The 15,765-nt window shown below is 41.6% G+C and overlaps 1 protein-coding gene across 1 annotated transcript in view; it reads right to left on the reverse strand.

Moving 5' to 3' along the window:
• Window positions 1–15,765, reverse strand: part of ATP9A (ATPase phospholipid transporting 9A (putative)) — a 65,036-nt gene that overhangs the window by 36,933 nt on the left and 12,338 nt on the right. The window contains exons 4-9 of the mRNA XM_075438958.1: window positions 12,700–12,808; window positions 5,791–5,849; window positions 4,865–4,916; window positions 4,188–4,282; window positions 2,931–3,011; window positions 1,451–1,526 (exon numbers count right to left, since the gene is read on the reverse strand). Coding sequence (XP_075295073.1) covers window positions 1,451–1,526; window positions 2,931–3,011; window positions 4,188–4,282; window positions 4,865–4,916; window positions 5,791–5,849; window positions 12,700–12,808 — 472 coding nt within the window. The remainder of the gene's footprint in view (window positions 1–1,450; window positions 1,527–2,930; window positions 3,012–4,187; window positions 4,283–4,864; window positions 4,917–5,790; window positions 5,850–12,699; window positions 12,809–15,765) is intronic.

Raw genomic sequence — 15,765 nt, forward strand, 5'->3', positions numbered from 1 at the left:
AGTTCACTTGTGCTGAGAGGAAGTTGTTGCACACCCCAATACAGACCCCACGACCACTCGGGACTTCTCAACAGCCCTGAGGCAGCGACCAGGACGAGCAGAGTGTGTGCTGTGCCCTCCTCAGGGAAAAAAATGTCTGCACCCACGTGTATAATCCCCACAGCTGAGCATACAGCAGAGGAAGTGCTTTTACCCTCAGCAGGCACCCGCTGTCAGCGTGCGGAGGGCAGGGGGGCATTTCCCTCTGGCTTCAGCAGCGCTCTTCACGGTAACACACCCCCACATTAGGCTCAGCCACGGCAGTGTGAGATTTGCAACGGTTCAAGAGCTGGGACAAATTAAAGCTTCGATACAAAGGCAAGAGAGCCCTGCTCCAGGAAAGGGTGCTGCGGGGTGAGTAGCCATACAGGACAGAATCGCAAGAAAAATTACTTTCCCTTTCTGCATCTGTTTTGTTCAAAAGCAGGATGAGCTGAGGCTCATGCATTAAGCAGCCTTTGAAGCTGCCAGGCTGATTACACATGTCTACGCTCAGAGGGGAGGAAGGTAGGGTACCTACTGCATGGCAATTACTAGTCTATAACATTTAATCAAGTAAGTTATATTTATTTGGATCTTGATTAAATTGTATTTGGACAACTAGTTTTTTACAGTCCCTTGGTCACAGCACTGTGACAACACTGTAATACATTTCAAAGAAGAATCAAAGCAGGTTTAGATAAAAACACAGAGGAATAAAACTTCTTCGCTGTTTTTTGCTTTTAAAAGAGCAAATCAAAATCTCTTCAGTGCTTCAAACAAATCTTTTGAAGTTCATGTTCCTTCCTATTATTATTAATTCCATGTACACCTTCGCACTGCACTGTCGAGCCTCTCCATTTGACAACTTTAATTCCAAGAACTGTACTACAGAATTTCACTCTCGTCCAGCTATCTCCCTGCAAACTTTACAGGGGTGCTGGACAGTGGAGACACAAGGCTTTTACTTTGACAAGAGGGCACTGATTAATCTCAGGCCTTGGGAGTTTATTGTACATATAAGCCAAAATCTGTCAAAGAATTTATTTTTTTCCTTTTTAAAAGTATATAAGATGAACTCCATGGAAGCACTTACCTGCAAATCTTTCATCTTAGCTTCTGTTACCAGAATCTATTTGACACCATTTCTGTTACAGATTAGGATGTCAATGTGGAGAGCAATTAAGTGCTATTCTGGTCCTAGATGCTAAAGAAGTGCCCAAAGGCCACTCCAATTCTTTCTCATCTAGGAATGTCCAAAAGGCAATTAGATGTCAGCTCAGCTCCCCAGAGGTGTTAGGACAAGTGGGAAACCTCATTCCAACTGCTAATTTCTCCAACTGACAGAGATTATTATTCCATTACAAAAAGACCTTTAAAAATTGTTAACATATTCCCTTAAAAAAGAAATTCACACATGCCTCCATCATACCTGATGCAATCACTGTGCTGGCCCATAGGGTGTTTTCTATGCTTAAACTTTCATTTACTGGAGGGTCACTGTCCTCCTACAACAGGATAAAAAGAAAGAGAAACAAACTTGTCAGTAATGCAAAAGACCAGTGGATGACAAGAGTTGCACCAAGGTGTTTGGAGAGGGATGCTGGGAGAGCTAGTAAAGGGCTTCTTGATAGGATGGAGGATTTTCCTAAACTCGGGTAAATCCCTCGTTGGGCTGAAAACAGGACCACTTTTTTCCAGTGGAATAGGGGGGAAGTTGTAAGAAAAAAAAAAAAAAGAAAAAAAAAATCTGTTAGGATACCTCTGCCTGCTGAAGGCTCCTGGGAACCACAAACGAGAAAGGGATTTGTCTGCAGCTCTCCAGGGACTACAGGAAAATGTTCCCTCTCCTGGCTCATGCGGATTAATACCATTTCTACTGCTACTGTAAGAATCTCACTGAGAACCTTTTTGGACTGCTCAGTGATGCCTGGAAAGTTGTCTGGTACACACCAGAGAACAGTTACAAGAAAGCACAATTCCTCTTAGGCACCAAAAGATTAATTCCACACAATTGCACCTTTGCATGAGAAAGTAAATTAATGTCTGTGCAGGTTTGAGACAAGAACTGCCTCCCCAAGCCACTCAAACTCCTCTTCCGTGCCAGGACTATTGAACCAGATTAAACCACGCCACATGAAGATGAGAGGGCAAAACCTACAATTTTGAACTAAAATACCAGCAAACAGTTTCTAAAAAGCTGTAACTGTCTCCTATTTCTTTACAAAATCATTTGTCCTCTTAAAATTCCCCAAGGGTATCAGATGAATCTGTCAAAATTTTCGTAGCCCCACTGAGAGGAAAAAAACCCAACCTTCTGCCCCAAGCAGGCAATGCATCTTCCCAACAAGTCAACTGATACATTTTTTTTTTTAATGGTGATATTTCACTGTGGCTCTGAGCTGCTGTCCTCTCAAACAGGGAGCAGATATAACTGAGTTTATATAGGTTGCATGCAATTGAAGGCAAAAAACCAACCGACTCAGAATTAAGACTGCTATTGCCTGATCTACCTAAGATACCCTGTCTTTTCACAGTTAAAGGATTTTAATCCTACAGAGTCCACAGTGGTCCAGATTCCCTTCTGAGCAGGCATCATGAATATGTAACTATCAATCTCCGTCCAAATGTCCAGGTCCAATACCTTCAGAGTAAGGTCCTTAATCCCAAATAGCCTACGACATTGTCTCCAAGTCAAAACTTCAATAACCATATTTTTGTTTCAGATTTATTTCATGGATTGCATGAAAGGGGAAGAAAAAAAAAAAGGAAAGAAAAAAAAGAACAAGAGACAAGGAATGACAAGAGAGACTTCACTACTTCTGAAAAACTCTGGCACCTTGGTAGTATTCAGCAGGTTTGGATAGTAAACACTACATATATGATTTCAAACCTATGTCAGCAAGACTCACCCTTGTGAAGGTCCCCACAAAATTATGAATATCAATATTGGGTTCTTCTGCATATACATAGGATCGGATTTGCAGTAGGTCCTATAAAACAGACATGTTTGCCAGACAGTTAGATAACGACATTTTAATACTGTACAAACATTTCTACCAAAATACTTTGCGCAAGAGTTATTTATCAAGTTAAGATAATTACTAAATTATATAACTTATTGGAGCCCAACTGTCTAAGAGAAAATACAATTGTTGTAGCAGCTTCACTGAAGAGTATTTCTTGAACTGATACCCAAGAGACTCCCAGGAGTTACTTAGATGTTGGTGCCCCACAAAAGAAATTTCAGCCTGAATAATCAAGACAGTCCAAGACACTTACTACTTCATAGCAAAGGTTTGGACTAGTCTTTCAAGGCAACCAAGGCACACCCTATCACTCAATATTTAAAGTTCAAGATGCCAGTGTCACTAGGAACAGTTCTGTGGTGACAAAAAGATACGCCAGCTCTGCACAGCGTCTTCATTGCTGACCCCTACGCATGCATGAACTACACACTCCATGGAGAGCATGCCTTGCTTCAAAGCCTTTGTATAAAATACATTTGTTGCACTTTTTACAGACAGAACATCAATAAAACAGGAACTTAGATTCCCTGCACTTCTTTTTTACCCCCTTTTAAAACAAACAAACAAAACAAAACAAAACACAAACTACTTTAGCTAGACATTTTGGGAAACAGCATGTTTGATGTAGGCTATATGCTTATTTCAGACCAAGCAGTGGAGCTTCCATGGTGACACAGGCAAGCAATAAAACCGTTACTGCCTCTGAAGCCATTTCACGAAAATGCATGAATTGTGCCTCTGAACCTACTGCAGCGCAAGGAACGCAAGGGAGCATTTGGGAAGTACCACCACCAAGGGTACCTACCCTGCAACAAGACCTATTCTGCAGTAGGTTACCGCAATGGTCTCTGGGGAAGAAAAAAAAAAAGGAGCATCCTACCATCAGCCACCTCTGCTGCAAGGCGATTCTCTAGCTGTGGTGACAGCCATGCGGCACAGAGACACCGAGCTTCACCTCTCCTGAAACCTTGCCTGGAGCTCGGAAGATCTGGCTTACACTTACAGCCTCTGTTGCCAAAGCTGATCTGTAACACGCACTGTTTCTCCAACAGCCCATTAACTGAAGCACCTGAATGTTTTTCAGGTAGAACAGAAAACACGTGTTTACCAAGTAGAATATTTCATATGAAGGCAGCTTACAGAAGCAGTTGGCAGTCTCTGAGTACAGGTAACAGGCAGCCGCAGCTTCCAGTCCGTCTCACCATCCAGCTGGTCAGTGCGAAGGAAGCAAGACCCTGTGGATTTTCAACACCACCAGTCAGTGCTCTTTCCAGATCTATCTTAGGCACACTTTTAGCTCATAAAATGAGCTGTGTATCTAGGACGCTCTTCTTTCTTTGGAAATGGTATCTGATTTTTAAGTAACATTTGTCAATAATGTAAGAATGATGTTCTTGCATCACGCATTCATTTCCTTCCGCTAGTCCAGAGTGCAGCAAGACTCTGCACTGTGTCTTGAAGACATCTGAAATGTTCTCATTAGTCTTGATGTTTTTTAATGCTTCTGATACAACATTTCCTTATCCCACACTCCACAAAGCAAACCTGAATGGCAAGCAAAATGATTTACACCTAAAACACAAACTGTTACACAACCAGATTCATTTATCCTCGATTCAACCACCCACATTCTTTGATTAGCAAACAAAAACAGAGTATAACATGCTGAGAAGCGGCGGTTCACAAAAGCATTTGAATTCTCTGTCTCTCTAAAATTTTACTATTATCTATTTCTTTCACATTTCTGAAAGATAATTTTCTCTGAACAACCAGTGAAAGGTTAATGGCTATTTTGACAATTGGTTCCAGATGTTTACCATTCTTCTCCGACGTCCTCAGGAAGATCATGTCAGCAGGGACCCGCTGGTTCTGTTAGGAGAAGAAAGGCCATTATTGTGCACACAACCCTGCACGCGTGTGCAGCCGCCTCCCACTGCCCCATCGTGACAAGCAAAGGGGGTATGGAGGAGAAAGAGGATTTCTTTGTCAAACTGAAGCTTGGTATTACTTTTGCTTTGAATCCTAAATTCACTGCCCTACAGAATTTCAAGTGCAGAATAATAACTGGTGCCAGCTCCCACTGACCAGACCCAGCAACGGCTAGGTTTACAAAAGAGCTAGTGAGTAACTCTAGAAGTATGAAGAAATTTTAAACTAATGCTGTTTCTTTTCAAGAAGTCCCATGCTAGAAGAAAGCATGTATCTGCAGTCTATGGCTACCACTTTCCTTTTTTTTTGTACTATTTTCATACTAATGCTTTTAAAGGTCACAGCTGCTTTCACGGAGAGTGTGTGAAAAAAAAATGTGGATTAAAAAAACCCCACACATGTATAAAAGGGGAAATATACCCGTACATACCAGTGCCTGCAAACGGATTACCGTGTCTCCTAACACTTGTGTTGTTTACACTCAAAGCAACATTTGGATGTTGCATTTGTAGCAGGTATTTAACCTGTGTCCAACAGTCAGAGATAGGGCTAGGGAGGCTTTTTATCTTTCCATACTGCAAGTCGAAAAATCAGGTTATAGGCACTTATCTACAGATCTGCTTTCATTTGTAAAGATCATGATGCTGTTTTGGTGGGGTGGGGGAACCCTGAGAAGTCATTAAATATCGTAACTAGTGTTCAACACTTGACATTCTAAGCCTATCATAAATAAATGTGACTTCAAAACACCTCATTTTCTATGGTCTTGCAAAAAAAAAATTTACACAGAAAAAAACCACACATAAAGGCTAACCTTTTCAACAATGATGAGGTCGCCTACTTGTATATTAGAGCTCTTCACCTTCACAGTCCCTGCAAAGGAAAAACACCAGTGCATTACAGCAGCAGCAGGACAGGGTTTGATGGTGCTACGCGATGCTCCTCACCTCCCTTTCTTCCAGTTCACTATACTGGTGAAAATGGGTAAAGTTTCTATTATAAGAATTAGGCAACCCTTCCCTGTAAAGCCTTACCAAGCCCACTGCCCCCACTGTGTAAAGCAGTAGGATTCATTCTGCAAAAAGGGCTGAAAGCCTCTCATCTAACAGCTCCTGACCTCAGCCCTGGATGCAGAAACCTTCTGGCCACTCTCTAGTGACACCTCTGAAACAAGCCCTTAAACCTTTTTGTACTGCTTAACCCAGGAATCTGAAAATACTTTCAGCGTCAGGCAGACAACAGAGCAAGAACAGGAAAATTACAACAGGGAACCATCAACTTCTGGCTTCTCTTCCCTAAATGGTTGAAAATTTAAAGCTCAACTCTCAAGCCAAGACCTGGCAGCCATACGCAAAATGAGCCCATCTTAAAAACCAGGCTCATTTCCTTCCGTGACGCAGCTCTTGTGCCTGGCTCAGCTCTACCACCTCTCCTTTGCCTCTCAGCAGACACAACCTGAACAAGGCCCACAGAGTACAGGTCCTACAGAAAACGCGTAAATATTTACTTCTGTGCAGCTGTCAAACATTTCCCAGTTGCTTTAAAACAGGGGATTAATTTAACAATTGGCTAGTAATTTCAAATTTTTAGCCAGCTCTAGATTTGGCTTCTCAGACTAACTAGTGATTTATAATCAGTTAATTTGAACCCTGCCTCTATGTGTCTGTCTGTTACATTTCAACAAAAGCCTCTTTAATCTGCTGTGATTTGAGTGGAAGTGGGGGAGGCACGTGGAGCTCACCCCGGCATGGACAACACTCCTACTGTACCTTGAAATTCATGGGCTAACTGGCCAGATAGCAGCTCAGAGGGGAAAGGAGAAGGGGGAAGGGAGGGGGAATAGAAATTAGCACAAAGCACAAAGGTCACTAGGATTTTACTACTGGCAGTCCCTTCATTAGCATCCTTCTCAGGATATGCTTCAGTGTTTCTGCTCCAAATTAACAATGAAAGCCATTCTGGGCTCCCGGCAGCCTGCTGCTTTGGTGACACACTGTGTGCTTAACAACATGCTTCATCACTGCTGCTAATAAATGCAGACTTCCTTACATGCTGTAATTATTCCTACAAATTATAAGCAGTCATGGCCCATTTCACAAATATCTCGTAGGTCTTTTGCAGATTCTGGGTTTGGTCTTGCAAGATTTTTAGTTTTTAAAAAAGGGTAAACAAAACAAATGCTGGGCTAAAGACATCTCTGCCAGGGCAGGAAGCATACCGGGGATTAAGAGTCCATTACGCAGAGGCTTGAAAAGAAAAGCCGCACTCCAAGAGGATCCAAAAAAGCATCCCTGGCCATCTTCTGTATGGGCTATACAAAGTTAGGTACTATGACACTAAAAGGGTCTGACAGATAACATCTCTTCCTCCGCTTTTAATACGGTTATTCACAAAGCAACAAAAAGTGCTTTTGAATATTCTCCTGTGTAAAGGAGGAAAAAAAACCCTGTGTGCTCTCCCCACACAGGCATAGCAACTCCTAAATCACTGTGGAGAAAAGCTCTTGGAAGGAGAGATGGGTTTGTTTAACCCTATTTTATGTATTTCTCTTAAAGTTCACAAGGATTTATTTGGTGACCATCAGTACAGGAAACACTACCTGCAGCGTTCCAAGAATAGAAACTTATTTTCGCAGGGCTTTCCTTAATGATGTAAATTCACACTGGAAAAGACAAATTAATGCCTGGACAAAGCTACAACATGATGATTTCCTACAATTAAGTACATAAAAGGCTTTTTGGATCATTATTCTGAAAACAGTATCACCTGCTTTAAAATTTTTCCAATACAAGAAAAATCAAAGCAGTCGGAGCAGATTTGTCATGTTCAATAACCCTCCCAGCCTCAGCTGTTTTAAGGTAAAAGAAAGAGAGCACCTTCCTAACCAACACACATTTTTATAACTCCTGTATAAATGAGATGCCCTTTTTAGGTAGCAAAGTTAATTCTGCTTTTCCAGCCATACTCCTGGCCTCTCACGGACGACATCTCTGCAGTATGTACCATATGTCCTGCTAAGAAGGCGCGGGACCAGATGTTTCCTTTGACTCAGGACTCCCATAAAGCAACTTACTTGAATTAGTTTTATTTTGATCTGGGGAATTCTGTAATTCCTTTTTCTTTCTGTGGGCAAACTACCTCCCAAACATTCGATGTTTTCTCATGCACATTTAAGAAACCAGCTAATAACACAACTGCTTCATCTGCCAATATTGCCCTACTATTAAAGTATATTTGTAACAGTAAATTACTGCTTTTATTAATGCATCTAAAAGTGCTTCCTCTAAATATGCATGGGTTTACTTAGCATTTACAATGCTTCCAGTTTATGTTTTCTGAAGTTAATCAGAATATGAGTCAGTGATTAACGCAATTTTAAGAAGCAACTAGTCTTGGTATCTCATTTTCAACAACAAAAAAACAATCAATTCTCAAAGTTTGATTGATATTTGTTTCATTCTTTGCTGTATCCTGATTTTTATTTGTTTTAAAGATAAAAAAAGTAAACACAATAGAATGCAAACAGCTTGTTCCAACTTCAGCTACGGCCTTTGGAATTAACACCAAATCTGCAGCATGATGGATGTACCATAGAGCTATTTAAAGTATTAAATATATTAGCCTTAAATATATTAGAGATGCCTTTTTCAATCATGTGAGCACTTACGTCAAGATTTCACAATAGATCTGCAGAGCTTCATCAAGACACAGATCAAAACACTTAATTTGGAATTAAAGATGAAGCCAGAGATTTATTAAAATAAGTCAAATGCATCTGTGGGGGGGGGAAAGGGAGTTGTTTGGATGTGCTGCACCAAACTTTTGGCTTTTGCAGCCTTATGCTGTATAAACTGTGGAGCAGGACTCAGAGGGTTTGGGAAAATATTGTTTTTATATGGCTGGTAAATGCCAATGATCTGTATCTTAAGTAGCACCCCTCAGTAGGAGGTCTCTTCCCATTTCGTTCTGTGGAGTTTCTCTCCATTATGCAGTGTTACCCGGAGAGGGGGGCTGCGAGAGAAGAAAAACAAACCAAGAATTTGCAAGCACAGTTCTAGCTTTCTATCAAGCAGAAAGTCAGCACACAAATTTCTGAACACAAGGAGGCTTGTAGGTTCATGAATAGGGGATTGAAATTTGATTATTTTTTATTACAATCCAAACAACTGTCCTTTAAATGGAGAGCTTTCTATTTAAAAAAAAAAATGCTTTCCAGAAGTCTGCTGGTTTCATCATTCGGGAACATAAATGGATCATTTCGGTAGAAAGAGAAAAGAGGTTCAGGGTGGAGTTTTTTTGATGTTACGTAAAATAAATGAACACAGAAAATACAGTACTGTCTACTCTTGCCTCATGCTGCCCTCCAAACAGTTCAGTTCCTGGCACTCAGCACCCATGTTCAAAATAAAATGTGATCCAGAGAGGATTCTCCCTTTTTCTCTACAAAGCAAGCAGCTTAATCAATCTTAAAAAGCTTAACACGAACAGTCCGTGAAAAAAAGTGTCACATACAGGAGCAAAGCAGCAAATTCAGAATGTCCCCGGGTGGGGGCCCGGCTGTCAGGGGTGCCGGACCCCAAGAGCCCCCGGCCGGCGGAAGGAGCCGTGCCCAGCCGTAAGCAACCGCACACAAAGAGGACACGAGGATCCTGGTTCGGGAGAGCACCGAAATCTGTGCTCACTTCTACCCCTATTCAAAACTGCATCTAAGCACGTGGTTAAGTCTCCCAGACTCCATTCGGATCTGAGAACGCATTCACACCCGTGGGGTTGTCCTGGGGAGGTCAAGGCTGGAGATGAGAAAAACTGTTCTCCACCACGGTAACAGCAGCTTAATGCAAATACTCAGGGGAAATAAAAACAGCTTAGAGAAAGCTACAGCCTCCATTAGATCCATTATAGCCAATCTTCAAGAACAGCAGTGCTCAGTGTGGAGCCTCACCTAATCCCCCTCCCCCAAAACGCTGGCTTCAGAGGTGAAACGAAGTTTTAAAAAAATATATAGCCACATTTCAGAGAGCTTTTGTGCACCAGTACTCTTCCGCAGTGCCCCTGTTCAGCACAGGGCTGTGCCAATATCCTGACATGTGAACCCTGCCATTCAACAACAACAAAACATGAAATGGCCTACAAACAGTCCAAGGAAAGTCCTACCTGGGGCTTTGTCAGCCACGCTGAGAAGTGATGGTGAAGATCAGCTATTCTCATCTTATTTTGGTATTTGCTGCTTCTGCTTCTAACCTGATGAAAGGCTTCCTTGAAAGCTTGCCAACTTCTTCTAACAGTACCAACAGCTACACTAAAACAAACCCAATGCTCTTCCATCCCCCAGCCATGGTGGCCTCACAAGGCACCTCCCTGCTCCCAGGTGATCCCCAGGGATGCTATGGTTTTAATCAGTGGAAAAGTAGATGTTCAGGTCTCTTGAACAGTGTGAGCACTGAGATTCAGCGAGAAACAGAAAATTACTTTTCTCCTCAGACCACAAAGCAATCATAAATAACCTTACAAGTTTTTCCCACTCTGAACCATACTGCTAGGAAGTCTCATTCCTGTTTCTGCACCAAATTCATGTTAAATAAAGTGGCTTAAGATTTTCAGCTAGTGCCCAGCTGCCAATCCTCCTTGGTTTCTTTCACGAAATTAGAAAAGTTAAAGGACTGGGGGGGAGGGAAATCATTCATGGGAAACGTAATAGCAATATGAAAAGAACTGAAGGAAAGGTCAGGCCCCTTATAGATCATTGAATAGAATCCAGAAGGCAACTCTTTTATATCTTTAAATAGATGTAGTACACCCCTCTTGGATGAGGCTTTTGTTGGTTGCCAAGCATTTTAAGTGTTGTAGTAAGAACACATTATTAAAAGGGGATTTAATATTCAGAAACTCAAACTCCCTAGTTCGGAGATGCCTCGTAATTCCCAGCATGTGCAATACATACAGCCTTAAGCCATTACGTTTAAAAAGCAGCCTTATTCTTAAAAGTGCAAGTGTTGAAAGCAGTATATTTTTACTACATGTAGTTCATTGCATCTTAATTCACGGGTATAAACTTTTGTAACAAAGGAACTGCAAATGAAAAAAAGAAGTTGCTTAAATTCAGTTCATTCCCTTTTTAAAAACAAAACTCTGGCCCCACCGTCATTGTCATGGTATTAGGTGTAACTCCGTGGTAAGGCAGCATTCGATTTTTCAAAAGAGAATTTAAATGTCTTTGTTAGGTACAGCACAGCTGTAAACAATGCCCTGAGCCAGGGACCAGGCACAGCTGAGCTGCCGCCTGGGCTCACTTACAAACCAGGTCTCCAAACTCCTCACAGTTGGAGGAAGGGGCTAAAGATGATGTATACAAAACAAATACAAGAGAAGACATTGCCAATACTGAGGAACTACATCAGTCATTGCTAACAGAAACACACAAAAGATGTGATAGCATGTCACACAGTCTCTTTTAGCGAAGGACTTGCATGATGTGAGTCCCTGTCTGGCACAACCCAGAAAAAACCTATGAAACTCAACCGGTATCGCATGCTCAGTCAGTGATGGAACATGTCAGTATGTTAAGAAACTCACCTTAAATTTAACATATGCACTCACAAGTTCCTTCAGTACACAGAGTACTTCTCCTTAACTATGATTTGCAGTACCTGTGCTGAAAGAGTCCCCATTCCTAGACACTACAACACAGCCTACCTTCACCCTCATCATTTGAATGTACCGCTGCACAACCACCTCCTGACAACTTCACAGACCTTGGTTTAATTCTTCTAGTAAAGTGCTTTTGCAGATTATCTGCCTATGTGGATCTTCCTCCCCTTTGTAAGCATGCATATGTTGTTTCCATTCAAGAATGCGAATTGGTAGCTTATAGGAATCTTTCTTACATCTGTCTCTCTCACTGACAGGGCAGACAGGCAAAACACACATGCAGGAGGAAGACAGATGCACTGTTACCAAAATTGGAAGAAAAACAAACCAAGCACCCAACCCACCCCAAACAACATATCACACCTACCATAGCACTATTCTTTTATTTCTTCCTGCTGTGCTGTTTGCTGTATTTGCCTCTCCCTCCCTTCATCCATGCAACATTACAGAGCCCTTCCCTCACGTCACAGCTCTGCAGGAAGGGAAACACATTCCCCTTCTGGAAACATCCACCCCCACAGCCTAAAGATCCAGTGTCATTTTCTTTGGTGATTCCAATCCACCAAGAAGGGACAATAACTGGGAAAGAAATTCTGGCCTACACTGGCGTTAGGAGCAAGCAGGGTTTAACAATACCCCATCAACTGCTTGGAAATTCACCCCTGCCTGGCGCTGGCTGCAGCGAACTCCCAGCCCACCAAGCAGGCTCCTGCGTGTGCAAACGCACTGGCTGCCCGCTCCCCACACCTCGGGTCGCTAAGATGATGCTCTGAAGTTATCTGAAGCAATTCACGTACATCCTCCTCGCATTAGCTGTGCATCTCACATGGAAATCCTCAGCAAAGCCCAGCATCCATCGCAACCAGGAGCCATCCATGAGAAGCCCTCCCAGACTCCCGCAGCAGCAGGAGCGTCGGCGTGGCGGCAAAGCCACGCGCCTGCGAGCCCAGAACCCCCTCCCCATTCCTTGAACTCTGCCTCTGCGACTGTCAGCAGTGTTTGATTGAGTTGCAACCCCCGGCGCTGGTGCAGCCATGCCAGGATGCTGCGGGCGCGCTGGAGCCGCTGAGCCGACCTCTCGCTGTGAGCTTGCTGTAGATCTGCGAGTTCACTTCCTTGTCGCGCATGTAGCATCTGATCTCCTCCGCCGCCTCTCGGATGACGGTAACAGCTAGCACAAAGCCCTAAAAGGAGCACGGGGGGGGAAACAGAATGGATGAAAAGGTCAGGAAAAATCACATCTGCCTCTAATAAAAGCAATATTTATCAGTACCGACTCCTAATTTTACTCCTAATATTTGTCAATGCCAACATTCTGCATTTCCTTATTTTATTTTCTCCCACTAAATCATTATCAGGATATTATGCGCTGCTGTCCAGAACTCTCAATGGCAAACTAACAACAGACTTGTAGCTTAGAATGTTATCATTCCGTTTCTTAGCCGTGCCATGATGCTCTGCCAGTACCTCCCAAGCAAATATTTTTAAAGTTTATCTGAAGAGCCTAAATGACATATTTCACCTCACTTCACAGGTACGTAACCAAGACCGAGAGTTACGCAAAAGTCCAACATAAGACAGGATCCCTCAAACCTCAGTACTCCCTCACCACAGAGCCATCAAAGTTAGCTCATCTAACCTAGGAGATTTCTTTACGCAGAAATCTATATAACTTCTTTTTTTATATATATAGATATACACATACTTATGCAATGTGTGTGTATTCATGTGTATGCATACATACACTCAACCTACATAAATAAGCACTCTAAACATATTAATGTGAACTACTCATAGTATAATTACACATTTGTCTGACTAGGGTTTCGGTCCTACTTTCCTGTGGATATGAGAAGTCATTTCATTTCCTCTTGTGATGAGGAAAATGCTCACATCACATCCTTCACTGTATAAAAATTAACTAAATTAATGCAAGACAATTCTTCATGAGCCTAGTACCACAAAGTCATTTTTTCATTAGGCACTATTCAGCTCAAACTCACCAAACAGTTAAAACACTCCTCATGCATTACAGAAGAAAAATGAACTTCTTACACGCTGTATTCTTGAAAATTGCAACCACGTACTGATTATCTCTGTCAATAAGAAACTTTTTGATTTTAAGAAGGGGGCAGGGTGACATTAGAAACTGAGTGTTACATGAAAAACCACATGAAAATGTCTGTAAATACCCAACTACCCAAATGGGAGACTTTGCCAGTGGGTTGAAATTTCCAACTTTAAAGTAACTTCATTTTTAGAAAGAACAGCTGTGCACACACCTCAAAAAATTGTGTGCACAACTTGCTAAGCTGGAACTTGTAAACCTGAACTCCACAACCACCTCGGGAAAGTCTTGCTGTGAAGCATTGCTAACACTACCCAATACAATAACAATTCAAATTCTCACATTTTTCCTAAACAAAGAAAAATTATTAAGAGTGACTTAAGAGCTACTAGGACTTAGGGAGAGCAGTTTCTTTATTAAAATACTGAGGCATGCTTCACCTGCTGGCTCTCACAATCCTGTAATGAAACGAAGTAGTCCCTCATTCTAGTACACACAGATGCATCTAAATGCATGGTCTAGATTAGTATCGGTACTGAAATGCAATGTAGTATGTTTCTGCAGTATTTAAAAATGCAGACACATAAAGAGACCCAAGGATGGCATTAACTTTTTAAAAAAATGCCTCTATTCAACGCTGTATTTACAAACACTGAAAATAAGAAGCCATTCATACAGTATTTTCAGCGAAGTGTTTTACCCTCCAGTGCTCAGGACCACAACAGTCTGTTTTGCACCACTGTGGAAGATCTCTCATTCCCATAACCAAAAAAATCAAGATAAAAATGAACATTTCATTTCTATTTACAAGAACATTTCATTTCTATTTACAAGTTGCATTTGTGCGTCTAGCTAGAAATTCCTATCTGCTTTCCAAAATAAAATTTAAAAAAAGCATCAGTTATTTTCAACTTGTGTTTCAGCTGTTTGAAGAGTCTTCAAATAATCGCCCCAAAATATTCCCACATGTGCCGACTCACTGTGGCACCTCGCCTGTCAGTCCATCCCCAACACTCGCATTAGCAGCCAGTAATGAACAAAGACCCTTCTTATCCTGCTTTCTGGCAGCTCATATGCTAAATTCTAATTGCTCACCTGGCATGAGGAAGTCACAACTACCTATACAAAACCCAAAAAGAGACATCCTTTGTGTGCATGTATACTTTATTTATAGGACAGGATCTTACAAAACTAGCATTACATTCATACAGCAAATGCAATACAGCACACAAGAGAGAATTCAGTGAGATCCAGAATTTAATACAAACAGAATTTTAGCAGCAATGTCCCAAAGCTGCCCCTTCACTTCTTTCTGGCTTTTACCAGGGGTTTCACTGTACTGAAAGTTTCTAAAAGGCAGGAAAAATTTCCTTTGCCAGTCCTCAGCAACCTCAATGGAGCTGTGAATTTTCACCACCACCATTTCTCAAATCAGTGCACAAGTAGTGTTTTAGAAAGAGCCCTGTACTTTATTTTAATCAATTTTCAGTTGGTTTTGTGTAATTTCTTTAAAGCAAAAAGGATGTCTATCCTTGAAGATTTTCAAAACTCAGCTAGATGAGTTAAACCAACTTAAGTTCAAAGACAGCCCTGCTTTGATCAGACAGTTGGACCAGATGTACCTCTGAATCAAAATTATTCTACAACACTACGAGTTGAAGTGCAGGAGAAAAGTTATTCACACAGAAAGAGAAATAGTAGTTTTATTGGGATAAAATAAAAAATATACAGGTATCTATATTTAAGCCTATAAGCAGTTGTAACTGGCTCATGCAGCACATTTTAGAGATTTAAGAAGCCCATTTTATGCAACTATTCCTCTTTCTGTCCTTTGGCAGCACTGGAGTTTCTGCTTCAAAACCGGTTATTGATTTCCTCTGATGGCAGGTGAAACACATGGCCATCCAAAGAAAAGGGCACATAGTCCACGAGAAGAGTATCTGCACCTTGACAGAGCGTGAATATGTCTCTACATATTTATTTTTGTATGTGGGAGGTTGGGGGGGGGGGGGGTGTGTCTCAGTTTTTTCATTTGTTTTTTACAATGTAGTTAAACCACGAAGCAGCCTGCTG

Source organism: Opisthocomus hoazin, chromosome 18, assembly GCF_030867145.1.
Source record: "Opisthocomus hoazin isolate bOpiHoa1 chromosome 18, bOpiHoa1.hap1, whole genome shotgun sequence".
Lineage (NCBI taxonomy): Eukaryota > Metazoa > Chordata > Aves > Opisthocomiformes > Opisthocomidae > Opisthocomus > Opisthocomus hoazin.